Source organism: Equus caballus, chromosome 1, assembly GCF_041296265.1.
Source record: "Equus caballus isolate H_3958 breed thoroughbred chromosome 1, TB-T2T, whole genome shotgun sequence".
Lineage (NCBI taxonomy): Eukaryota > Metazoa > Chordata > Mammalia > Perissodactyla > Equidae > Equus > Equus caballus.
In genome coordinates, this window is record NC_091684.1 from 2,445,002 (window position 1) to 2,471,147 (window position 26,146).

The 26,146-nt window shown below is 56.5% G+C and overlaps 1 protein-coding gene across 50 annotated transcripts in view; it reads right to left on the reverse strand.

Moving 5' to 3' along the window:
- JAKMIP3 (Janus kinase and microtubule interacting protein 3) overlaps nt 1–26,146 on the reverse strand; it is a 129,535-nt gene that overhangs the window by 12,369 nt on the left and 91,020 nt on the right. For 13 of the 50 annotated variants that reach the window (XM_023636859.2, XM_070247726.1, XM_070246804.1 and 10 more), the window contains 10 exons: nt 23,330–23,428; nt 22,312–22,410; nt 22,171–22,230; nt 18,071–18,136; nt 17,144–17,212; nt 16,977–17,054; nt 11,545–11,748; nt 10,221–10,286; nt 7,979–8,020; nt 6,302–7,397 (listed from right to left, as the gene is read on the reverse strand). In XM_023636859.2, the coding sequence (XP_023492627.1) occupies nt 7,239–7,397; nt 7,979–8,020; nt 10,221–10,286; nt 11,545–11,748; nt 16,977–17,054; nt 17,144–17,212; nt 18,071–18,136; nt 22,171–22,230; nt 22,312–22,410; nt 23,330–23,428 (942 nt within the window). In that variant the 3' untranslated portion in view covers nt 6,302–7,238. Of the gene's footprint in view, nt 1–6,301; nt 7,398–7,978; nt 8,052–10,220; nt 10,287–11,544; nt 11,749–16,976; nt 17,055–17,143; nt 17,213–18,070; nt 18,137–22,170; nt 22,231–22,311; nt 22,411–23,329; nt 23,429–26,146 lie in introns of all 50 variants that reach the window. The other 37 variants (XM_023636846.2, XM_070248279.1, XM_070248229.1 and 34 more) reach the window with 7 other exon arrangements.

Consider the following 26,146-nt stretch of genomic DNA (forward strand, 5'->3'; position numbering starts at 1 on the left):
TAATCTCACACATCTCGAGCTTCCAGACCCAGAGCTGGGCAGGCGAGGTCCCTGGTGACCCAGACCCATCTCCAGGATCCAATGGGGACAGGGACACCTGGTGCGGTCAGCTCAGAGGACTCCAGCAAGCAGCAGCACTGTCCCCCTGCTTGCCATGGTGACTCGGAGTCAGGGAGGACACTCCAGCCAGAATGGGGCTGACCACACAGTGGGGACTTGGTCTAGCCAAGCAGAAGGGATTTAATCAAAAAGAGGAAGAGTTCTTTACAACCAGAGGTAGGAGAAGACAGGGATGGACGACCACATGCAAAAAATGTGCTTCAACTGAAAACACGCACCATATGCAAAAATAACTAAAATGGATCGGGGATATAAATGTAAGATATAAAACCACACAATTCTAGAAGGAAACATGGGAAAAAATATTCGCGACTTTGAATCAGGCAAAGGCCAACAAGAAATGCACAATCCATTACACAACAAGTTGATAAGTTAGACTTCATCAAAATTAAGAACTTCTCTTCAAAAGGTACTCGTAAGAGAATAAAAAGACAAAAGAGAGATCTGGAGAATATACTTTTGGATCATATATCCAATCAAGAGTGTACCTGGAATACATAAATAAGTCTTAAAACTCAATAAGTAAAAAGTAAACAATCTAATTCAAAAATGAGCAAAAGATTTGAACAGATACTTGATCAAAGAAGACATATGGATGCACAAAATCAATACATAAAAAGATGTCCGGGGGCCGGCCTGGTGGCGCAGCGGTTAAGTTTGCATGTTCCACTTTGGTGGCCTGTGGTTCACCGGTTTGGATTCCGGGTGCGGACATGGCACTGTGTGGCAAGCCATGCTGTGGTAGGCGTCCCACATAGAAAGTAGAGGAAGATGGGCATGGATGTTAGCTCAGGGCCAGTCTTCCTCAGAAAAAAAGAAAAGAGGAGGATTGGCAGCAGTTAGCTCAGGGCTAATCTTCCTCAAAAAAATAAAATAAAAAAAGATGTCCAACATCACTAGACAGACGCAAATTAAAACCAAAATAATATACCACTACACCCCCATTAGAATGGACATTAAAAAAGACAGGTGCTGGCCCGGTGGCGCAGTGGTTAAGTTTACACATTCTGCTTTGGCGGCCTAGGGTTCGCCGGTTCGGATCCCGGGTGCGGACATGGCACCACTTGGCAAGCCATGCTGTGGTTAGCGTCCCACGTATAAAGTGGAGGAAGATGGGCATGGATGTTAGCTCAGGGCCAGTCTTCCTCAGCAAAAAGAGAAGGATTGGCAGCAGATGTTAGCTCAGGACTAATCTTCCTCAAAAAAAAAAAAAAAAAAAAGACAGACCCTATCAAATATCGGTGAGGATGCAGAGCAACGGGAACAGTCATACATGGCTGGTGGGAATGCAAAATGTACAGACGCTTTGGACAACAGTTTCTTATAAAATTAACACACACTTACCAATCCTGGGTATTTACCCAAGAGAAATGAAAACTTGTATTTATACAAAAACCTGTACATGAAGGTTTATGGCAGTTGCACTCACGAATGAGAAACAAGCAGATGTCCTTTGAGACTGGGTAAACTGTGGCACGCCCATGCAACAGAAACGACTCAGCAACAAAAGGAGCGAACCACAGAAACAGAGAGAATCTTCCGTGCACTTTGCTAAGCGAACAAAGCCAAACCCCCAAGCTACATGTTCTGTGTACACATTGGCTGTTCCACTTACATGACTCAGAAATCCAGGGAAACAGACCAGCGTGGCCAGGGGGTAGAGGGTGGGGTGACCACAAAGGGCGACAAGAGGGAGTTGGGGGCGAGGACACCGTCCCATGTGGTGACGGTGGTGGACTCATGCCTGTATCAAAATCCAGAGAACTGGGCACCACAAACCGTGAACTTTACTGTGTGTGAATTAAAAAAAAAAAACAATCTGTGCGGGCAGTCCATATGGAACCCAAGCTGTAACCAACGAACCTACCGGAGGGGGCGGGAAACAGCAGCACCAATCCGAGTTGTTCTGGAAGAGTGTTTTGACTGGACACTCTGAGGCTGAAGATAAAAGGAAATGCACACAAAGGTACCCAGGTTGTGTGTTGTTCCTCACAGGGCATGTGGCTCAGCGATTCTGAAACTACTCTGTGTGGATACCAGGGGTGAGCAAGTAAGAATGTGTAGTGTGGACAGGGAGAGGCACGTCTCCACGCTGCCAAAGAAAGGCGAACACGGGAAGGCTGGAGTGAAGCTCGCGTTGTCAGCCCAGAACTCAGGGGTCCTTCTGGACTCACGGTTTCACAAGAGACACGTGATAGATAGATAGCCAGATAGATAGATGGAATGGATGGTAGATAGACGATAGATAAAGGATTGATAGACAGACGATAAATAGATGATTGATAGATGATAACTAGATGGATGCAGAAATAAACAAAGCAGCATGGGCCAGCACGTGTTAGCACACAGACGTACATTTCCCAGCTGGGCCTCTAATGTCACCCGGCAGCAATGAGCACACCCAGCCCCCAGAGAGGCTGGTCCTAAGCCCCACTTTCCAAGCAGAGGAACCAGGCTCCTTGGAGAAGGGGCTGATTTCAGGCCTGGGGTGGGGAAAGTGCAAGATGACCTTGAGAAACCTGTGGTGACAGAAAGCAAGAAAGTGCTCAAAAAAATGGAAGAGGGCATGTCAAAAGGACACAGGAGCTAATGGGAAAGAAGGCTCAGGGGCTTAAGCTGGGACAATTACATCAAGAAAATAATTAATGATGGTGTTGGATTAAAACCCATAAAATAAATTAAATATCCATGAGTCCTTACTGATATAAATAACTGGATAAAGAAAGAAATGAAAGAAAAATTCTAATAGAACAGAAGAAATGTGGGGAGTAGAACGTCACCGCTAGAACAGGACAGCGATCACGGTCGCAGGAAAGACCCGCGGATGGCTGCTAACACGAGTGGACAAAGCTCAAGGAGAAACAGGCTATTTGCATGGTCTCAGAGTATCTTCCCCAAGGTATTTACTAATTACAAACGACACCTTTTTGTGGAGAGCTTGCAGGCGCCGCCTCAACCTGGTGACCAAAGCTAACATCGCCTGTGATAAAACGTTGCGACACTGTGCGGCCCGGATAGGACACACTCAGAAGGACGCGCTGCTCCTGGGGTCATCTCGACAAAGACGCACAGCCTCAACCTGATCATGAGAAAACACCAGACACATCCGACCGAAGGACAGGCCACCCAGTGACTGACCAGTTCCTGTTAGTGTCAAGGTCAAGAAGGACGAGGAGAAGCTGGGAAACTGTCACGGACCGGGAGGGACCAGGGAAACGGATGACTAAGTGCAGTGTGGGATCCTGGAACAGAAACAGGACATCTGCCAGTAGAAAAACTGGTGGGATCTGAGTGAAGCCTGTGGACTGGGGGAGTTTCGAAAGTGTGCGATGATTATGCAAGATACGAGACCAGGGGAAGCTGGGGAAGAGTCTATGAGAACTTTATACTATTTTTGCAACTTTTCTTTAAATCTAAAATTATTTCATAATAAAAGTTTTAAAAATTTTTAAATGCTTGACGTGGAAGCACGGTGGCTCCCGTATCGCAGGTACTGCCGCAGTGGGTGCGTGAAGCAGCGGTTCACAAAGACGCCCGCAGCGTAGAGAAAGCCCCACAGCCCTGACTGTTGCTCCCAGTGACAGGGGCTCCTTGCTCTCCACGGGCGATGGGGTCGGTGGTCCTGGGCTGGGAGGGGGATGACAGCACAAAAGACCCTTGCTGGCTGCAACTTAAGATGGCAGGTCTTTCCTGATGTCCTCAAACCCACCCTGGAGACGGACCAGCTAGAATGTGGTGGGAGGGAGGCCCTGAAAGGGTCAGCAGAGTCCCGTTCCGCTGTGGCCGTAGCCCGACGGCCCCCAGCTCTGTGCCAAACTGCCTCCCCACAGGCAGCCTCAGGGGCTCTCTGTTCTCTTGCCACTTGACTGACAAATTCAAAGTGGCACTGTGGTCTTAGCTGTCAGTCTCCCATTACAGGGAGTTACCGGGCCGCAGGGACGTCCCTCACTGACCGCCCAGGGCTGCTATTTCTACATGGTGTGACAGGACGGCTTGGTGCCAACTGTTTCACGCATTTTTTTTCCTACTCTGGCCAGGGTTCAAGAACTCTCTGCCTGATTCCTGGAGGCCGGCAGCTGGGCGGAGGGGCAAACGGGCTTCTCCCATGCGGCTTTGTGTCAAAAACTTTTGAGAGGGTCTGACCCCGGCAACGAGGCTGCTGTGCAACGCATCCTGGCACGTGCCACCACTCCTCGCCAGCCCTGAGCTGAGACGTGAGTACAGCTCTGTGCCTGCCTCAGTGATGCCCGCTGCCCTCCACCCTGACTGCCCCAATGGGAGCACCCTGGGAACAGGAGCTGGTCCAAGTCACCCTGGGTCTCCACACTCACAAAAGGGCTCTGCACAACAGGCCATCCATGTTGGGTCCTAAGGTCACCAGGGATGGGGGGGCGGGGAGTGGTAGGAGGGGCCCTCGCCCCAGAGAGGCTGTGCCTGTCCAGCGCCCCTGGCCCCACTCTCGTGCTCCCAGCCCTCCTTACCTGGCCCTGGCTCCCCTCCACAGGTGAGACATGCTCAGGGCTCAGGGGCCACGGAGTGGCCTTCCAAATCCTGGTAGGTCTCCCCCGCCCCGCACACTGTAGAGCCAAGAATGGCCACAGGCAGGCTCACCGGGGAAGGCTGCCAGGAATGATGCTGACAAGGCAGAAGCAACTCTGCCCACCGTGGTGGCCTATCTGGGGACTCTGGGCAGTGCACCTCCACACAGGTGTGGGCGGCTGTGACGTACAGCGTTGATGGTCCTTCACGCTGACACAGGTGACCTTGGAGGCCAGGCCATGCCTGTGGAATGTCCCCGCCAAGCAACTAGGAGTGCAACAGCGGTGCGTTCAGCACTTTCCTGAGTGCGATCGGGCACAGCCTGGGGACTCTGGTGAAAGTCCTGGAAGGCGACCCCACATATGGCCCTTGGGCGTCTCTGGGACCAGAGGGCGACCAGGTAGGTTCTCGTTGGTTCTAGAATAAGCCTCTAGAGTGACCTTCCTAGCCCAAGGCTGTGCTGTGCACCCCTGGGGGACACAGGGGCTAGATCCCGCCTGGGCCTGGGGTCCTGTATCAGGCCCACCACACACAAGATGTGCCTCTTGAAAGGAGCAGGCGCCCAGATGTGCTGCGTGAGCAATGAAGAGAATGCAAAACAGCAGAGGCGGCCTCTCCCCTCCTCCCCGCTCCACCTCGGCCTGCCTCAGCTCTTGCTCCCTTCCTGCAGGCCCTGTGGCTCCTGGGGGACCCCTGCAGCTCTGCTGCTTGAGGATAGGAGGCTCGTGGATGGGGAGGGGCAGGAGAGGCACCCGTGGGCCCACCATTACCACCCTACAGATCCAAAGAACAGAACCTGCTCAGCTCCTGCAGAGCCTCGCCACACCCCACAGAAACACCCCCCACTAGGAAATCCTGCTTGGAAAGAAAAGCTCAACAATGGAGTGCCCGCCCCCCATCCTCCTCCCTGCTGGGAGCCCTGCCTCCCCAGGGAATGCATGGGTGGGCAACCTGGGGGCCCTGGGGGCAGAAGGAGAGGCAATGTGGGCGAGGTGGCCCTCATGACTTTAGGGGGCCGTAAGGGAAGCCTCTCCCTCCGAGCTGGGAGCCGGTCAGAGGGGGAGTGTTCCCCAAGAGAAGATAGGAAGTGTTCTCTTTCTGGAGTTTCTGGGCCCAGCAAGACGGGACATGGGTGGAGCAGGCCGATGGCCTTGGCAGCGGCTGGAGCCCGTGTTGGCGGAAATGGCCGAGTGCCTTTGAAAAGTTCTTCCCTGCTGAGAGGGAGCTGAGGCCGTCCTGGTGGCTCCAGGACAGTCTCCATGGTAGGTTCACAGGTGGCTTGGGGAGGGCTCAGCTGGCCTCAGGAGGACTGTCCTGGGTCTGGGCTGAGGAGGCCCACAAGGGGGTCAGCACGTGAAGGGCCAGAGAGGAGCCCACAGACAGACGCCCACAGGGAGCCGCCTCTGGTCTAGGGGTGGAGGTGGGAGGTGACCCACCCCACCTCTCCCCACCCGCCCGTATAGACACCCGGGGGAGGGTCTCAGCACATGGAACCACATTTTAAACGGGCCACACTGGACAAAGCGGAATTAGATGAGGTGGAATCCAGCACATGAGGAGGAGGAGTGCCAGCACCCGGCTAGGGCCCTGAAGAGGGCAGAGGGAAAGCTCCATCTCTGATGGACGGATGGCAGTGTCTTACCTGCTCGCCACCTGGGCGTCGGGCTCCCTTCTCACATCTGCAGGACCACGGGGACACTGCTGGCCCCTCGCTGGGCACTGCCCCTTGAGTGCAAAGGCTGCAGCTCCGGCTGGGCAGCTCGGCCACGCTTGGCCCCCTGCGGCCGTGGGCCTCGGGGCTGTGGGTGCCGGGCGCCCAGGGCCCCGTGGGGTCGGGGGCTGCGTTGCCAGAGGTGGCCTCTGGCCTCTGCGATCTCTGAGAAGGTCAGGCCCCTTTCCAGTTGGCCCATCCCTCTCTCGTCCACCTCCTATTATCATGTCCCTAACCCTCCCTGTGGTCAGTCCCACGACGTTCCTTGGTGGTGGCTCAGGGCCGGACTTTGGCCTTCCTGTCTTGGGCAGGGTAGGAGGCGGAGGGTTGACGGCATGGAGCAGTGAAGCAGCCACGCTCTCGTCTGTTCCCATGGAGTGATGGAGTCACAATCAAGGGAGGGCATCGGGACGTGGCCATCAGTAAGTGCTCAGGACCCGAGCGAGCGAGCGAGTCACAGCATCGCCGTGGCCCACCGGAGGTGTCACGGGGAAACCATCTTCAGGACATCCCTGACAAACCATCCAGTTTCCCTGAACGAAGGTCACCCCTGCAGCCACAGCTGCCGTGCTGTCATCTTGTGGGGTGCCCGCGCTGTTTCCAAGAGTCCTCCTCTGAGGCACATGGTGCAGCTGAGGGAACCGAGAGGTGAGTCCAGGGCCGGGTTCGCTTGCGCTCCTGCACAGAAGCGGCTCTCTGCACCTGCTCAGCAGGGAACTCGCACATCCCTGTAGCTGGGATGGAGGCTGCGTCCGAGGAGGGACCCAGGGTCCAGCAGCCAAGACCAGGCCTCTTGCAGAGGGGCCCGGTCAGAAAGCTAGTTCTAATTCTGGCTCATCAAAGGGGGCAGTTGCCCACCCAGAGGTGCTCAAAGCCCCCCTTTCTCCCTCTTCCTCGTCAGGAGGGGGTCCGCAGAGACCAGACCCTCTTGGATCTTCAGAGGTGAGACGGGGCACCTCGTCTGGCTGCCTGGGAACCCCCTGCTCTCTGGTCCAGCTGGAGGAACGGGATCCAGCTGCTCTGGGGGCTGGAAGAAAAAAGACGCAGGACACACGTCAGGGAGGCTGCCTGGCGAGAGGGAAGGGGCTGGAGGGAGGAGGGCCTCGGGGAAAGGATGATCACCGCTCTCACAGGGAGGGCCCTCTCCCCCGCGTGTGAGGGAAACCTCGACATTTCTGGCCAGACGTCCACTGTAACCCACGCTTGTACTCAATACTAACTCCAGAAAGAGGACAGAAAGTCCTGCTGCACCAGACAGCTTCCAGGGACGCCCCAGAGGCAGGAGCCTGGAGGCGTCAACAGAAGGCACATGTCCCCTCCTGGGGCAGGTCCTGTGGGAGGGAGGCAGTCCTCTGCCCTCCTTCCTTCTCAGGAAAGGCAAGCGCCCTTCGCCCCCTCTAACTGTGGCGACCCCTCTGAACCCTGACCCCGGGCAGGCACTGAGGTCTGAAGGCTGCGGGCAGCTCTGGAACAGCCCTTGGAGAGCCCTGGGTGTCGCCCCCTCCCAGAACAGCAGGCAGCAGCTCCCCAGGCGGTGCAGGGACCCTCCTGGTGCCCCGGGAAGCAGAGCGGGACCCGGCTGGGAAACCCAGTTGATGAAACACTCACCACGTCGGGGTGCCCAGGAGAGCTATGACCACAGAATGAAGGCTAAGGAGAAAAATAAGAACAGAAATAGAAACTGAAAAGGAAGGGGGGGTGGGGACGTGGAGGGAAAGAAAGAGAAAAGAGAGTTGGTAGGGCTTCTGGCAGGAAATAACGTGTGACCACAGACAGAGCAAGACGGGGCTGCCAGCGGGGGCAAATCCTGGCGTGCTGGCGCCCAGCGGTTAAGGGGCGTGCTGCCAGGGGCTGTGAGGATGCCCTGGCTCTGAAGCCACCGCCTAGAGACACATTCTGGGGACCTTGCCCCAACCAGAGGCTGGGCTAGGGGCAATGGTCAGGAGGCCTCACGTCCAGAGTGTCCCCAGCACAAGCGAGCCTCTGCTGGTCACATCGCCTCTCGCCTCTTCCTCTGTAGGGTGGGACCAACCACCTGCACCTGTCTCCGGGTGATGGTGAGACCACTATCTGGCTAGTAATAATGATGGAAGTCTTGTGCATGGAAAGACACTCCTAGCACCAGGCAAACACGAGAGCTCCCAGACAATGTTTTGGTCTCAGTCCCATCACAAAAGATAAAGCACAACCACCATCCTGAATGGACTTCACATGTGGAGCCTCATTTGGGGTTGGGGGGAAGGGGACCAGGCCAATTCAGACACAAGAGAAAATCTGGCAGTGGTACAATTGATTGGAAATGCAGAGTTGCTTTAGTGAGAGTAAAAGAATAAACACCCAATTTAAAAAATTCTAGTATTTGGGGCTGGCCCCGTGGCCGAGTGGTTAAGTTCACGCGCTCCGCTGCAGGCAGCCCAGTGTTTCGTTAGTTCGAATCCTGGGCGCGGACATGGCACTGCTCATCAGACCACGCTGAGGCAGCGTCCCACATGCCACAACTAGAGGAACCCACAACGAAGAATACACAACTATGTACCGGGGGCTTTGGGGAGAAAAAGGAAAAAAAAAAAATTCTAGTATTTAATACAAATGCTCTCGCTTTAAGATGCAAAGGGAGAAAGACATTCATCTGGGGGGAGAGAATGTGCCCACTGTGAGGCCAGAGCCCCGAGAACAGCGTGTCCCCTCCCAGCCTCCTTATTTCCCAGGTGGCGGGCGCCCACGGGGCAGGCAAGTCCTGGTCGGCACGTTGTGCCCTGCACGGTTCTAGGCACCGGACAGAAGCACCGGCACAGTGGATGTGCACGTTTACTGCGATGATTGGCAGTCAAGGGCCCAGGGCAGGTGGGCTGCTGTCATTGATGGGGGGTGGCCAGGGCAGGTGGGCGGTGGGACCAGCTGTAGGAGGACAGCTCGGGGAGGAGCCTCATGTCCTGCCTCCACTGGCTGTTCCTGGGGCCAGGCTGAGGACCTGCAGCCCACAGGGGTCCCATCCAAACACGGGCCTCTTGTTCTCTCTGGAAGGGACGAGCCAGGGAGGTGGATCCCACTGGCTGCCTCACTCAGTGCTCGGGGGCGGCAGTCATAGAGTGAGACCCACCCCACAGGCAGGACCAGCCGAAAGAACTGAACAGTCTGACCCCTAGAGACCAGTGAAGCATCCCTAAATCACATAAAAAGAGCTGCCCTAAAACTAAGCAAAACCCCTAGGAGGAGCCGGGTTCTCTCCGGGCGCGCTCTGTGCACCTTGATTTGGGGAGCACCAACTCGGGCTGTTGCCGTGAGTAGACAGAGTGCCCGGGACCCCACGCCTCACAGAGCCAGGGGTCCAGGAAAAGAGCCAGACAGTCCTCCTGGAGCCTGAACCAAGTGCCCCAAACTAACGACCTGGCAGCACCTGGAGTTTCCTAAACCTGGAAGCTATGTCTTTAAGAACCAAAGCTAAGAGACCCTTGTTCACCGACAGCCCGCCCTCAAGAGGAGAATCCCTGCGCTCAGGGACCTGGCTTCTGGACCAATGTACTCGGTGAGCTTGGAGGAGGACTCAAGTGCTCCAGCACAGCCGTCAGCACTAAAGGGACCCCAGGTTGCTGCTCTGGCACACTGGGGAAACTGAGGCTGAGAGAGACACGGCTCTCTGGGGTCACATGGCTGGGTCATCGCAGAGGTGGTGTTCCCAGACGCTGGCTCCCAGCTCCTGGTCCAGATCAGATGCCACCCTGAAACCTCGTTCTGTTTGACCGTGCCCCAATCTCAGACCTCACGCTAAATGACACCCGGGGAGTTATCGTCCTTCTCTTTACGGAAGCTCCCAGAACAAAAGAAGCCCAGAAATGTGCATTCATTTTACCTTTTCCTCCAGTTCCTTTATTTGTCTCTTCTGAGCTTCTATTCTTTCTTCTAACTCTTTAATCCTCTGCAATGTTAAAAGCAGGAAAAGCTTCAATAACCAGAGCATTTGGGAAAAAGCCTGTCTGAATCTTCACTCATGCACCTGTTGGACCCACAGCCACAGAGCAGCAGCCATGTGGGCAGGGCCCGGGAAGCCGTGGCTGACCACATTTTCACCACTGTCTGAGTCTTATCTGCACCGTGAGGGGCCCAGGAGCCTCGGTCTGTCCTCTCTCTGTGGACTTCGGCTAAGGAGAGGGCTGCGCTTGCTCGCCTCGGTTTCCCTTACAGACATAGCCTTTCTCAATCTGCTGCTTTGCTCCAACAGAAGAGTGGACAGCCCTCCCCCTGGCCACACCTCCCGTGGCAGGAACGATACCCTCCCGCCTCCTGCAACTTCAGCCCATGAGCCACAATGCTAGCAGCCCAAGGGAATGGTACGGAATCAATTCAGTCCTTCTTAAACACCATGACAGCAAAGTGACAAGCAGCAGGAGGTCACAAAGCCAGTCACAGGGACTTTCCTTGCAGAATGACATCACGTTTTGAACCCACGGTCTTCACTTTGGTAGGCAATGCAATGCTAATTAGATGCAAATTTGTGTGTCCACGCTGGGTGTGGATCCTGCGCCTGGATGCTGGAACCAGCTAAGCTCTGAGCACAGCCTGTCTGATGACCACCGTCCTCAGACTGACGCAGATCCGGCAGTGGGTGTCCTGGGAGCTGACTAATCCTCTGGTCAGACATCAGCCCACTAACATCCACAGCAAACCCTGCCTTACTTGTTTATCTGACTTGGCAAGTTGAGTCTGGCATTTGGGGTGGACACATCTGGAAAGGCCCCTCCAGGTCATGGCGGCATGCACAGGGGGTGGAGACATGCCTCCACACCAAGGCTGTCCACTCTGCCAGGGCGCCTCACCTTCTGTTAGAAATGGACTGGCCGGACTGACCCGAGGTCCCCAAGCGCCCCTAGGCCAAGAGAAGGCCAGGGGCCGCTTCCTGAATGCTGCCTTCACTGTGCCCTTCCATTGAGGGAAGAGTCATGGACGAGACTGGGCAGTCAGGACCCCAGCAGACAGGACATGCGCCCAGAGACCTGGGCATTATGACCCTTGAGGCTGGTCAGCAGAGGCTGCAGTCAGCCAGGAGGGCCAGGTGGGGCGCGGCCATGGGAGGGCATGGCCACCGGCAGGCACCGAGGTTGCAGTGTGTGGTTATTGGAAAGCACAGCCACAGGAAGCCGGGCCTGAACCCCCCCAGCGCCCCCCAGGCCCCACACCTGCTGCGCCAGCTGCAGTAGCTCCATGCGCTCCCGCAGGATCTGGGCGTCCCGCTCGCGCAGCTCGCTCATGACCTGGCGCTTCCACTGCTCCACGGCCACCTTAAGCTTCTCGCGCTCCTCCTCTGACAGCAACTGGGCCACCTTGGCCCCGGCCTCCTGCTGCAAGGCGTCGTACAGCATGGCTTCCAGCTCCAGGATGTGCTGGGGGCAGGAGGGGAGAGTTAGTCCTCACCTTCTCCCCGAGGGACTGCCAGGCCTGAGGGGGGGCCTGGGGCACCCCGAGAGCCCTCGGGGTTACAACATCTCCAAGCCTCTCCACAGAGGGGACTGTTTTCTTCTCCACCAGCTTGAATGATGCTCTATAGAGTGGAAACACGGTCGGGGCAATTATTTCAAGATCACTCCCTTCTACGGGATTTTTAACCTGCAACGAAAGTTCAGCGGCAGAATTCTTACATCGTGTTAACATCAGGGAAAACGTGGTCAGCAGGTATTTGAGACCAGAACAGGATGATGGCAGCAGGGGCGGGTGGGGTGGGCAGAGGTCCCTTGAGGGAAGAACAGAGGGAAGGCGTCTCCCTTTGCCCACAACCTTCTCACACCCTGGGTCTGTGAGTGCCAACGAAGGAGGGAGGGCGCGCTCACAAGGGTTTGTCTGAAGTTATAACAGAAGGGGGAAAGTCCCTGACTTCCCAGCCACCCCCCAAGGCCAGGCCACTGTGGGGCTCAATTCCATCTGGTGAATCGTGTCCCCAAAAAGATTCATTCAAGACCTAACTCCGGAACCTATGGATGTGGCCTTATTTGGATATACGACTCTGCAGATGTAATCAAGTTAGGACGAGGTCATGCTGGGTTAATGTGGGCCCTAATCCAGTGACTTCTGTCCTTAGAAGAAGAGGGAAATTTGGAGACCATCACAGAAGACTAGGGGAGAAGTCATGTGATGACAGAGGCAGAAATTGGGGTGATGTGGCCACAAATCAAGGAGTGCCTGGAGCCACCAGGAGCTGGAAGAGGCTAGAAGGAACCTCAGAGACACCTGGATTTCCAACTCTGGCCCCCTGGCTGTGGGGCAGTTCTGTCTCTCGGCTGCTCCCTGCTGCCTCAAACACGCCCTCACCTCTTCTTGGCGTCAAGGCCCCACGTGCCTGGCCTCTGCCCGTCTCCCAGCTTCATCACCTCCACTCTCCCGGATGAAAAGCCTGAGGATGCCCACAGCCACGGCACCTGGTAAGACTTCACCTCTGCGATGTTCGTCAGCCCCTTCCATGAAGTAGGAGCTCTCATTAGGTCCAGTTCACAGATAAGGAAAGTGAGTCACGCTGATGAGACAACTTGGGGTGAACAACTCGCACAGGGTCCTGCTGGGGGCAGAGCTGGGGTCTGGACCCTGCAGGGGACTCCAGAGTCCACGGTCCTCACACTGTGGGGGCTCCAACATGGCGAGCCCACCACGCTGCTCGTCCCAAACATGTGTGACACCCCACGCCTCCCAGACCGTGCTCATGATGTCCCTCTGCCTGGAGCCTGACGAACTCCTTTTCATCCTTCAGAACCCACCTCTCTGGCCCAACCTGCTCTGCCTGTGAGCCCCTCTCCTTTGACAGCAATCCTGCCCTCCTTTTCGACTGCTGGTTAATTCCCTCTGCTGCCAGGCTGAGGGGTCTGTCGCCCTCCTCGATGCAGTCCCAGCACAGAGCCCACTCGTAAGCAGACACTACATGTCTACTGAATGACAGATAAATGAATGAACACAACCCTACCGGGAGAGGCTTCTGATGTGTTAGAACCATTCACACCTAGCATAAATTGATGCCATTTACTGAATCAGGTAAATTTCATGAAATAATTACATCATCTGTGATATCAGGTAAGACATCACAGGCAGTAATCAGCTGATCACCTTAATTCAAGAAGAAACAGAGCTCTGGGGCCTTGATGCCCCCAGTGAAAGGTCCGAGGCCGGCCCAGCTCAGCCCTCGGGCCGGAGCACTTTCCCTCTTGGGGCGAGCAAACGGACCCTTCTCCCTCTCCTGCTGTCAGGAGGCCCTGAGAGGGAGCTGATGATGGGGGATGGGTGGGAGGACAGGCGGACGTTTAACCAGGACACTGTCAATGGCATGTGGTCAACTGAGTGACGAGAAGAGACTCACGTCAGCGAGAATTCCAGAGGTGATCACCAGAGCGGTGCCCACAGAAAACAGACCCCGCGGACCCACCACAGGTCGGTCCGAGGAGTGGACGGCCAGTGAGGGACAGTCACCAGAAGCTGTGGGAGAGACGCTGGGCGCCACCCTGGCCCTGGGGTGCAGACTGGGGGGTGCCTCCAGCCCTGAGAGGTCGCCCAGGTCCACCAGCTGACCTCGCTGGCGGCTGCACCACCCAGCAGCTCCGGAGCCCTCAGGAGCTCTGCGCACAGGCCTTGTTTGGTGGACGGCTTGGGGCTGAGTGCCAACCAGGCCTTTCAGGAGGAGCCACAGAGGCTGGGCTCCCCACCAACTAGAGAGAAGGAGGACAGGGGACAGTGCTCACCACGGATCTCAGGGGAAGAGCCTAGAGCCCAAACCCCTACCCATGAGAAGACCTGAGAGGGGCAGAGAGCCCGACCAGGCTCAGTGGGAGCCAGGCCCTGGAGTCCCCAGGTCGGGGCCATGCCGAAGGAGGCGGGCAGGACTGAGGGGAGGCTGGAGCTGGCGGGCAGCGAGGGCCCGGGGTGGGCCGTGTGCGGGGACGCGGCGAGATGGGAAGAGCTGAGCAGGGCATGCTCGGCCCCTATGCTGCCTTCCAGAAATCCAATTCGTGACCCAGAAACTACCATGCAAAATGATGCAAAATGATCCCATTGCTATCACTTAGCAGCCAAAACACATACCTCGTTATAAATTCCTAAGGATTTAGCAATTTGATCTGAAGTACTTTTAAAGCTTTTTCCTCGGAAGATTTTATTGATACACTTTGAAAAAACCAAATTCTCAAACTACAGAAACTCATAAAAAATGTAATATCTTTAGAAATAAACATTTCCTTTTCTTTACGCAAAATGATTAAGAAAAGTCCTTTGGCTTAGTAGACATTTTAGGAAAGGGGGAAAAAAAAAGACTTTTGGACCTCACTTACATTTTATTGTTCTTGACAGCCACAAAATAAACTGTCCCCAGCTGTCACAACCAGCTCACACCCCATGTCAACTGCTGCTTCTTAGAGCAAAAGAGCTTAGTGTGTTTAAGATAAGCTCCAGCATTTAAAAATAAACGGGCTGAGCTTGGGGCTTAGAATTAACATCACAATGGCTTCACAGGAACCTGGGAGCCGGGATGTCCCCGACCTTCCCCACACGCGTGGGCACAAGCGATGGGCCACCTGCAGGACTGTCTGTGCACGCCCTTCTCCCCAGCCTGTCCGGGTCAGCAGGTCTGCTGGCAGCTTCCCAGACAGCCATGATCCCAACCTAGGGACCATCCTCACCTTCCAAAGCCCAGCTGTGGCTCTGTGCTCACAGAGCAGGGAGGGTGTGAAACCCGGCAGGGGCCCACAGGCCTGCAGCCCCCAGGGCAGCCCGGGCCAATAGGTGCCACCCCCTGCACAGGGTTTCCTGAAGGACAGATTCGACGGCTGATGGTCCAGAGGAAAGTGCGAGCTGGCACAGCGATAAGGAAACGAGAGTGAGATGGCCAAACTCGGGTCTTTCCTGTTGGAATGGGAGGAACGGACCCCCAGTCATCACCCAGGGATGGGTCCCCACGGTCATCACCCAGGGACGGGTCCCCACGGTCATCACCCAGGGACGGGTCCCCATGGTCATCACCCAGGGAGGTGTCCCCACAGTCATCACCCAGGGACGAGTCCCCATGGTCATCACCCAGGGAGGTGTCCCCAACAGCCGCACACAGTGAGGCAGGGTAGGACCAGCCACCTGCTCCCCCTGGGCAACGTTTCTCTAGCATTTCTATAGTGTATAGGGCTGTGTGTGTACACATCTGTGTTATAAAGCCGTCTCTCTGACACCATCTCAGTGACTCATCTTTTTCGCACTGATGTCATGTAATAAACTGCCGTGGTGCGGCTGTCTCCAGGGTAATGCCCGGGTGCTAGCAGCAAGCTTCCTCCTCCCGGAGCGTGCCCAGGACGCAGGAGCAGAGCACAGGCAGCAGCAGTGCAGGGGCTCGGAGCTGCCTGGCTGCCCCCACATACTGTGAACACCCGGCACCTGAGTGAACTGGAAACACGGGCCTCAGCACGTATTTCTGAGGAGGTCCATCTGTGCCGATTCAGCTCTCCCTGAGGCCACCTCCTCTGTGGCTGCTCCTGCAGGCGTCAGACAAGGACTGGCAGGTCAGTGGGCCATCCTCACCATCATCACCCAGCAGAGGGAGCACTGCCCTGACCCTCAGGAAGCCCGTCCGCCCTCTGATGGGCACAAAGAAGCATCCAGCTGCCAGCTTCCGAGCCGGGCAGCAACAGCTGCCACTGAACACACCGTTGTGACAATCTTATACTGTCCACAAGGGGCCGAGTCACGGGGGCAGGCTGCCCAGCTGGCGGTGGGGCAAATTCCAGACCCCACGCCTGCTGTTGGCCAATCCTCGGGCTCCCTCGTGTGGGCCACTCGACGGCTTATCCTGAACTGGAGCGACAATGTGCTCTAACTTCAAGGATTCACAGTCTGGGGGGAGACAAAGGCACACCCAGGCAGGAAGGACCGTTCTCCAGGGGACGTTAATTTACAGGTGTAACCGATGGCCAGAAAGGCAGCACGGGCCTCGCTCCCCTGGGAAGCCCCCAGCAGGTGCCTCTGCCGAGCTCGTCTGAGGAGCTACGACACAGTCCTTGATTTGGGGTCACCCCTTGACATGGAAAGGCTGCCTGAAGTTCAAGTGAAGTTTCTGTTCGGGGTCTCAAACAACCTCAGTGAGGACTGACTCACAGACAGAGGTGATGGCTACAGGTCCTCTAGATCTCAGCGTTCACCCCGCGTGGGGACAGCCCTTAGGTTGACTGGGGGGAAACCGCCCCGTGGGGAAGCAGATGTGCAAAGGACGGGCGGACTGGCTTTTCTCGAGTGTTGCTTACACTCAACTGCGTTCACTTAATTCGTAAATGCATAGTTTTCAATGAATTCTATTTTCTCAACTCATTTCAAATATCCGATTGAGTTCTGCTCGTGTGCCTGCATTCACAGGGAAAAGGGTTTGCAGACGGGGCGGTAAGGCCTCCTGTGAGCTCACCAAGCCGGGCGTCTCCAGAGGGAGAAATGCAGAGAGTGACCCCACACCAGTCACGCAGGGCCCAGGCTCTTCCCGGGCGGGGGTCTGAGGCCCAGCCCACACAGCCCCCGAGACACACCACTGAACGTGTGAACAACTTTCCCTGTTTCTACCCCAAAGCCCCCACCCCCTCGGGGGTTCCGGCAACTGTATTTCTCTTACTTTGTGAGCTTGGTCCAAGGACTGCTTCCTGTAGTCCAGCTCCTCATCCAGGTAGCCCTTCTGTTTACTGAACAGCTCCTGAAACACAAGAGGACCCACGTCTCGGCCTCGGGTGCCGGACCGGGTGACGCGGTGATGCAGGGCCGCGTGGCGAGATGCCCACCTACCTTCTCGCTCTCCAGGTCCACCATCTTCCGCTGCAGAGCTGACTCCGTCTCTTCAATCTGCTGGAGCCACTGGACACACACAGGAAGAGCAGGCGACTGTGACCTCTCAGGTCACCACACAGGCACCAAAGCCATCCATGGAGACAGCCTGGGAGAGGAGGGAGGGAGGCCTGGCCCCTCTCCACCCTTCCCACTCTTCCTCCAGTGGGCGAGAGCTCAGCCCTTGCTGGGAGTCAGGGCTGGGATGGCATCGTGAGCTCCGTGTGCCCAGCGTGCAGGCCAGGTCCAGGTTCCACCCCACACCCTGCCTGGCATCCAGGAAGTCTGTCCCCCACCCTTCCCCAGGGAGGGGAGGGTCATTAGCTGGGGGGCAGCGGGGGCAGCTGCACCTGAGAGCTCTGCCAGGAGATACTGGGAGGGCAGCCTGTTCTCTCTCAGTCCCCTCCCTGAAGCCCCATTCACTGGAACACCCCTTCCACTTCCTGCTGGAGGACCACAGGAGGGAGTGCTGACAGCAGGTTCTGGCTATGGGGGTGGGACCAGGAGCAGCCTGGCAGCCCTGGAAGCAGGGAAGCTTGGGGGCGGGGGAGCCCAGGTGGGTTGGGGGACGCCCAGGGAAGGGTCCTGACAGGTCAAACAGAATAATGACAGTTTTACAGACCCACCACATCTCCTGGCTTTGGGAGTAAACCCAGGCAGAGTTGGCCTTAGGGCAAGTTCTGGCTGAATCTGTCATTTGCAAACATGCGTGGTGGGTATTTTGACCTCTGCCTGTACCAGACCTCCCACGGCAGACAGGATTAGTGGACCCCCTGCTCCCCATGGCCCCTCCTCCCAGGGAGAGCATCTTCTCTGAGCTGAGCACGGAAAGGGAGACCTGCAGGGAGCTGGACCCTCTCCCAAAAGCATCCACGCAGTCACTGTTACCTTTTCAGCCAAGGTTAGGACCGTCCTGGCTTGTATGATGACTACTTGCTCCTCATTGGTCAGATTCTGCACCCAAAAGCAGAATACACATATAGTCAGGGGCAATGCCTTCAGGGCGGCCAGGCTGAATGATGGGTGCTTGGTGGTGGGACTGAATGATGGGTACTGGGTGGTGGGGCTGAATGATGGGTGCTTGGTGGTAGGACTGAATGATGGGTGCACGGCAGTGGGGGTAAATGATGGGTGCTTGGTGGTGGGGCTGAATGATGGGTGCTCGGTGGTGGGACTGAATGATGGGGGCACGGCAGTGGGGGTAAATGATGGGTGCTTGGTGGAGGGGCTGAGTTATGGGTACTAGGTATAGGGCTGATGGGACAGGCATGAGGGAGCTGGGGTCACAGTTAAAAGTCAATTTTACTAAAACCCTGTCCCAAGTCTGACACCCCCTACTCTTGACCCTGTTCACTCGAGGTGCACCCTCTCCTGGTCCCCTCTTGTCCTCTCGCCGACACTAACGATGTAACAAGCAGGCGGGCAGCGATAAATACATCCCCACTCTCTGTCTCTGTGTCCATCTTTGTTTAAAGTCAGCTCGCTGCATATGCAGCCGTGAGTTACTAAAACACCACTTATGAATGTAGAGCGAAGATCAAATATCCATGGCTGTGGAATAGTTCCAATTCCAGGGGGTTTGTCTTTTTTTTCTACATCTTACTTATGCCTTGTCCCAAGATGCCCACCTGGGTGGTTGCTCTGGGCAGGCTGGGTCTGGCTTTGGGGCCAAACGAGCATCCTCGGAGGATGTGGGCACTTCACCCACTCAGATCCTGACGGCCACCTGCATCAGTAGCAGGGCGGGAGCTAGGCTGTCCCCACTGCTGGGCCCCACCTTGTGGACAGCCAGGAGCGGGGCGGGGAGAGCACGGGGAACAGAAGCTGGAGCAGCAAGGAGCCTGCCGGGATCACTGTGCCCCGGAAGAGGGTGGCCCCACTCCACACCCTAGAGCTGCCCTGATTCAGGGTCCACTGGGAAAGCCCTGTCTATGTCTCTTGCCCTCTGGAATGTGAGCTCCCCGAGGGCAGAGTCTCTTGTCGACCCCACCCCATGCAGTCAGCACAGGGTGGGGCCAATGACCAACCTTTGTAGGCACAGAGGTAGGCTCTGTCCTCAGGGCATGTGCATTCCGGCTGGTGTGGGGCTGGGGCCAAGTGCCCCTCATCCCTCCTGCTCCCGGGGAACCCAGCCAGGCTGCCCACACTGCTCCCTCCTCCCAGGGTAGGGCTGGTCTGAGGGCCAGGATGGGGAGTCAGGACCTGGCTGAGCAAGCGGCTTCAGTGTGAGGGAGGGATCTACCTGGACATGATTAGACCAGGCCGAAGGACTGGCGACGTCCTACCTGGTGAGCAGCCTCGCTGGGCTCCTCCTGACCCCTCCTGGAGGTGACCACGTCCTGATGCCCCAGCTTCGGCAAAGTGCCATCTGCTCCGCCCTCACAGCCCCTGCTCTTCCTTCCCCAGGAGACCCGCCCCTCTGCAGGCCAGGCGCAGCAGGTGAGCACACTGCCCACCAGGGAGGACGGGCATGCGTCCTGCCCCCGCCAGCCTCTCTGCTCCACCCAAGGCCCTGACTCCTGAGGGAACCGAGGTCTGGGGCTCAGGCGCTCACACGGCCAGTCTGGAGGCTGCAGCTTTCTCTGGGGTGGTCTGGGGACGGGGGCCACAGCACTAGCACATCCTGAATGTGAAGGTGACGGGGGCCAGGCTGTCCCTGTCATCTGCCTGAAGTGTGCCCGTATGCTCAACTCTGACCACAGAGACCTGAAGAGACACCCCCCTGGCCCATCGGCAGGAACTGCCAAGGGTGCCCACAGGGTCTCTTGAGTGTGAAACCCGGCAGTGTGTCCTCCAGTCCTCAGCTGCCTCTGCCCCTGTGCTCTGAGGCTGCACACGGGCTCCATGGAAGCCACGCTCACTGCTGCTCTTGGGCGGGCAGCTACAGGGTGGGGAGGAGCCCTGAGCAGGACTGGGTGGAGCTGGGCTCATCCTGCCTCTGCCGCTAGGACAGCTCTGGGACCTGGTGGGTCACCTCAGGGGCCTCAGTTTCTCCAGCTGTGAATAGGAAGGTTAATCAATATGGTTCCCAAGAACCCATGACGGGGTCTAATACCCAGCACTGGACCCCAGCGCATGCTCAACAACAGCCATCCCTGCTGGGGGCTAGCGCCTGCGCTGTCTGCAGCCGAGACAGATCCCAGGCCTGAGTGAGGGGGCAGAGACAGCCCGAGGCCTCCCCACTGGGGCTCCTCTCTGCCTCTGCTCCGCATGGCTTCCCAGGTGAAGGGCAGGTGAGGGGAGAGGGTTCCTGTCAACACAGGGCCCCAAGCACCCCGCGGCTGCCGGGAAGAACAGCTGGCCCCGAGCATGTGCCTGAGCACCTGGGCTTTGGGGGGGTGTGTGTATGAATAAGCACATGTGTGTAAGTGAAAACTTGTGTGAGAAAAGGTGTGTGTGAATGAAAACATGTGAGTGAGTGAGAACGTGTGTCAATGAGAATGTGTGTGTGACTGACAATGTGTGAGAATGTGTGAGAGAACAAGTGTGAGTGAGAACATGTGTGTGTGACTGAAAATGTGTGTGAGAATGTATGTGTGAGTGAGAACGCGTGTGTGAGTGAGAACTTGTGTGAGAGTGAAAATGTGTGTGTTTGAGTGGGAAGATGTGTAAGAAAGTGTGAGTGAGAATGTGGGTGAGTGAGAACATGTGCGTGAGTGAGAACGTGTGCATGAGGACATGTGTGTGAGTGACAACTGTGCACGAGAACATGTGTGAGTGAGAACTTGTGTGAGAGTGAGTGAGAACATGTGAATGAGAACGTGTGTGACTGAGCAAGAACATGTGTAAGAACGTGTGTGAGTGAGAACATGTGTGTGACTGAGAATGTGTGTGAGAACGTATGTGTGACTGAGAGCCTGTGTTAGTGAGAACATGTGTGAGAACATGAGTGAGAACACGTGTGTGTGTGTGTTTGCATGCATTTGTTTCCCTTTTTTCTCCACCTATTGCACGAAGTGCATGAATTTGACTAAGTGCCTGGCTCTTTGTCGAGAACAGGGACCAGGATGGGGAGCCAAAGGCGCCTTATGGCCAGCCGTAGACTGTGCATTTGTTAGTATACCTTGAGGGGAAAAGTTCTAGGGTGTGGAGTGGGGCCGCCTTCCAGAGCAGTTGAGCCCTCTGTTGGACAGGGAGGGGCTCAAGAAGTGCAGGATGATGGATGGAGGGCGGATGGAGGATGGACAGATGGCGGATGGACAGAGGATGGAGGATGGATGGGTCATGGAGGATGGAGATGGATGGATGGATAGAGGATGGAGGATGGATGGGTCATGGAGGATGGAGATGGATGGGTGGATGGAGGATGGATGGATAGAGGATGGAGGATGGATGGGTCATGGAGGATGGAGATGGATGGATGGGAGGTGGATGGGTGGATGGAGGATGGAAGGACAGAGGAGGGAGGGTGAGATGAAGGGGTCAGTCACTTTGCCCACTCAGTAATTAACGTTCTTTCAAGGAGTTTGCTGTAGAAATTGGAACTCCGCCTCAAATGAGATTTGGAGATTATTTATAGGTTCTGCCCCTCCTCCAAAACTAAGGAAGTGGGAACCCCTAGGAGTCTGGAATGTCTAAGCTACTCCAAGGAGCCACAGCCCCCATCCCCGCTGAGGGGATGGAAGAGCTTAACGGCTGAGAGGGATTCCAGAAACCGAGCACACGAGGCCAGCAGTGTCTCTGCTGGAAGATCTGGGGTGTGCACAGCAGAGGCTTTCCCTCCCTAGCAGAGCAGTAGCCCCGGACGCCGTGCTTCCCGGTGCTGGTGGCCACCCAGATGGTGCAGGAACAATGGGAGGAAGGAATGGAACTTCTCCCAAATGCTGGGCCCCTCCCAAGAGACCCTAGCCTAGGAGGGGGGCGAGGGCGCAGGTAGGGCGGCCTGTGGCAGGACCGCAGTGGGACTCACGGGGCCCTGGACCACGGAGGGGCTGGGACCTCGGGGTGGTTGCATGGGGAGGCATGCACAAGTCAGGAGAGCAACATACACTTACGGCGTTATCCCCCAGGATGTCGAGCTTCTTCATCAGCTCTGTGACCAGGATGTCCTAGAGGCAAAGAGATGACAGACAAGGTGAGCGCCAGCCGGGCGGGGGCCGGCGTGGGGCGGAGTCGGGCAGGGGCTTTACCGTCACGCCTTCCGCCTCGCAGTACGCTTGGAGGGGGCTCTTGCCGTCCACGAAGGGGGTGTGGTGGAAGTTGATGGCGGGCGACTTCCTCTCCCTCTCCTAAGACAGAGAGTGGAAGGCTGGGCATGGGCAGACTGCTCCCTCCTGTCCCCCACCCGCCCCAGAGGGTTGTGCTGGGAGCCCATTCTAGGAAGATCGTGGGGACACAAAGGCCACCAAATGTGGTCAACATGCCGTTTGTGAAAACAAAGCCCCGGCCGCAGCAGCAGCAACCTCATTGGACTTGCCCAAGAAGACAGGCCCTGTCCAGATGCTGAGAGGAGCGGGGAGCTCTCAGCATAGATGGGCTCTCGGGACCCCAAGAGCTGTCATCGTGAATCCCATAGGGCTGTTGGGAGGTTCAAGGAGCAGTGTCCCCCACAGGCCTGACGAGAGCAAGCCCTTGAGGACAGTGGCTGGTGGTGCTGCCACCGTCCTCATCCAGGACCACATGCAGGAGCCCTGGGGGCCCAGAGGGGACTGTCACTCACACACACACACACACACACACACACGGAGTGGCTGTGCAGCCTTCCTGCCCCCCTCAGGGAGGTGGACCAGAGGATCGTGACAGGCAGTTCCATCCGGACTCAACCTGGTTCCTTGGCAGGCAAGTGGGGACCCCTTCCCCACAACCCAGGTGTGTGGGGACACCAGGAAACAAGACAGGCAGAAATGCTGGTGCATAAAAGCAAGCCAAGCTGGGTCCCAGTGTTGTAGGAGAAGGTGGTCATTCTTGCCAGTGACAGTCACGACCCCCTCATCACTGGGTGCCCTGAAGGATGCCAGGACCCAGAGGGAGGCCCCGGCACTGCGTGCAGACACTCGTGGTTTTTGTCTATTTTGTTTTGCTTCTGCTTTTGTTTTCCTCCACAACAGCAAGTGACAGGGGCCCAACTACAGCCCTCAATCACACCAGCTCACAGGGCAACAACGCTCCGGCCCTGGACTCAGCCCAGCTCCCACGCCCGAGGCGCACCTCCAGCTCTAGGATCCGGAACTCCAGCAGCTCATTTTGGTCTTTTGCATCCTGGACCTCGTGTTTTAACCGAGCCTCTTCCGTCTCCATTTGTTTAATCTGTAGAATAAAACAAGGAAGAGAGCCTGGAGGTCACAGGAGGTTGACTCCCCAGCTTTTCCAACAGCTGCTCACTGTCCGTGGAGACGCCTGACCAGCCCCAGGCACCTGGCCCAGAACCCTCGCTCCAGCCTGAGTCCATTTGGGTCCATCCTAGTGGGATTGGGCGAGTTTCTACTCCTCGGCTAAACCAGGGTCGGGGGACAGGGAACACAGTGCCAGATGCAGGAGGCGGGAGCTCTGGAGCCAGAGAAGTAGCCCTGAGCCCGGCCTGGCCGTCTGAGCAGAGATGGAGAAGAGAAGGTGCCCAATGGGGACAGAGGCGGTAAGAGGTCCCAGTGAGGGCCCGTCTTGCTGTGGCCAGGAATGCTCCCTGGAGCCCAGGCTGGCCCAGAGCCTGGTGGACACTGCTGTTCTGAGGGAGTGGCCATGTACTGTGGCTGCCTGGCCACCCCCCAGAAATGGCTTCACTCATTAGGGACTGTTGAACATTAGGTTTAATGAGTGGAGCCAATGCAGTAGGCCCACGCCTTCCATGGGTAAGCTCAATTCTGCTTGTGGCAGGTGTCCTCAGTGGCCTTATGAGGACAGGAAAATGCACCAGGAGGGTGTCCACCGTGAGCTCAGTCCATCCCCCCAGAACTGCACTTTGGGGGCTGAGGGGCCTGCTCTGACACTCAGGAGATGGGTCTAGATGGATCCAGGAGCATCAGCATCTTCCGAGTGAGTTGATGCCGTCGGGAGCTGGAGCTTTCCCCAGTGCTGTGTGTCACACTGCACAGCTGGGGCCACCGGGAGGCATCAAGGCATCAAGGGCCACAGATGTGACCCTGTGCCCATCATAGCCAGAGAAAAGCACAGTCTTTAAGTGTGCGCATGAGCATTTAAGTGTGCACACAGTGTTTAAGTATGCACACAAGTGTATATATGTGCACGAGTGTTTATGTGTGCAAGAGTGTCATATGCACGAGTAAGCATTTAAGTATGCACACAAGTGTTTAAGTTTGCACTCAGGTTTTTATATGTGCACACGAGTGTTTATGCGTGCAAGAGTGTCATATGCATGGGTGACCATTTAAGTGTGCGCACAGTGTTTAAGTGTGCACATAAGTGTTTAAGTATGCTCAGGATCATATAAGCCCGCAAACCAGTGTTGATGTGTACACACAAGTGTTCATGTGTGCTTGTGAACATTTAAGTGTGCGTGTGTTTAAGTGTAATGCAAGTGCTTATGTGTGTGTCTGAGTATTCAAGTATGTGCAAGGGCATTTAGTGCATACAAGCTTTTAAGTGTGCAGGTGAACATTTATGTGTGCACGCGGGCATTCACATGTTTGTGAGTACCTTTAAGAGTGCACTCAAGCATTTGTGTGTATAACAAGAGTTTATATGCATACACAAGTGTTCGTGTGTATACACAAGCGTTATGTGTGCACGAGTGTTCTGTGCATGTGAGCACAGAAACAGCTGTCTTGATTCACGATACATGTGGAGGATCCACCAAAAGCGTGTAGGAGTTGCTCACTATTCAAGACACAAACAGTACCCAAAGCACAGCCCAGTGAGGGACTGCCAGCTTCGGTGGGGGTGGCACCACTGGCCTCTGGCCCGCAGGCTTGGTTCGGAGGCTGCTGGCCTGCGTGAAGTGCTGGCATGATGGTGCACCTTGTGCTCGTGAGCTTGCAGCTAGCCCAGCTCTTCTCTGGATGGGCTGTGCCTGCCACGGAAGGCGCTGCCTCCTCTGCCCGTGGACAAGGCCAGCTGCTGGCGGGGAGGGTCACGAGGAGCACCCTCACCAGGCATGGGGCTCCCGGGGCTGCCGAGAGAGCTGGGGGCCCTAGGGACTTCTCTGTCTCGGGAAACATGGCCATGGCCAACTCCTGCCTCATTCCACATGACCTGCTCAGCAGCTTTGGGGCCCTACCCCCACGTGGCTGGTCCTGAACTGCCTACATCTAATCTGACCAACAGTCTAGTCTGTGGCCCTCTGGACTGTGAGCCCCTCCTTTCAGCTAGCCCCGAGATCAGGCTGGATTGGGAGGGTCATGACATGGAGGGAGATGCCCCATAAGGGACGTCTCACCTCTAAGGAGAAGGGAAAGTGTGGTGGCTCCAAGCAGCAGCTCAGCCACCAAGAGAACAGCCCAGTTGAGTACTTGTCATCTACCCTACGTCAGACACAACCTTCCAGCCAAAGAAGCCCCAGCCTAGGGGTGTGGAGACAGGGATGACAGCGTTTTGGGACCTCCTGTTATCTAGGGGCCAGAAGAGCCCACTGAGGCCACTGCCAGGTGAAGCTGTGGTCAAGTCAGAAACACACTCACAGTTGCTCGGTGGTGACAGAAACCAGAGCCCAGGCCTCCTGCGGACTCTCAAAGGAGCTCTTCCCTGAGGACCACTGGCTTTAACATGAACACTCTTAGGAGTAGAGCTCCCTGGCCCAACGAAGCCTCCAGTTGGGACGATTCCAGTGGTTTCAAAAGGGCAACTCTTTCACAAAGTTTTTCTAACCAACCCCAACCACAGAACCCACCAGTCCCACCAAACACCGGATGGGAAGCTGCTATGGACACAGGGCTCTCCCAGCCCCGGGGACGCCCCGTCTCCAGGAGGCAGAGAGGGGCACCCCACAGGAGCGAGAAGCATAGAAGGCCCGGATAGGGGCCATCAGGGAACCTTGGCCTGAGCCCCACCCCGCCCAGCACCGGGGTCCCCGCA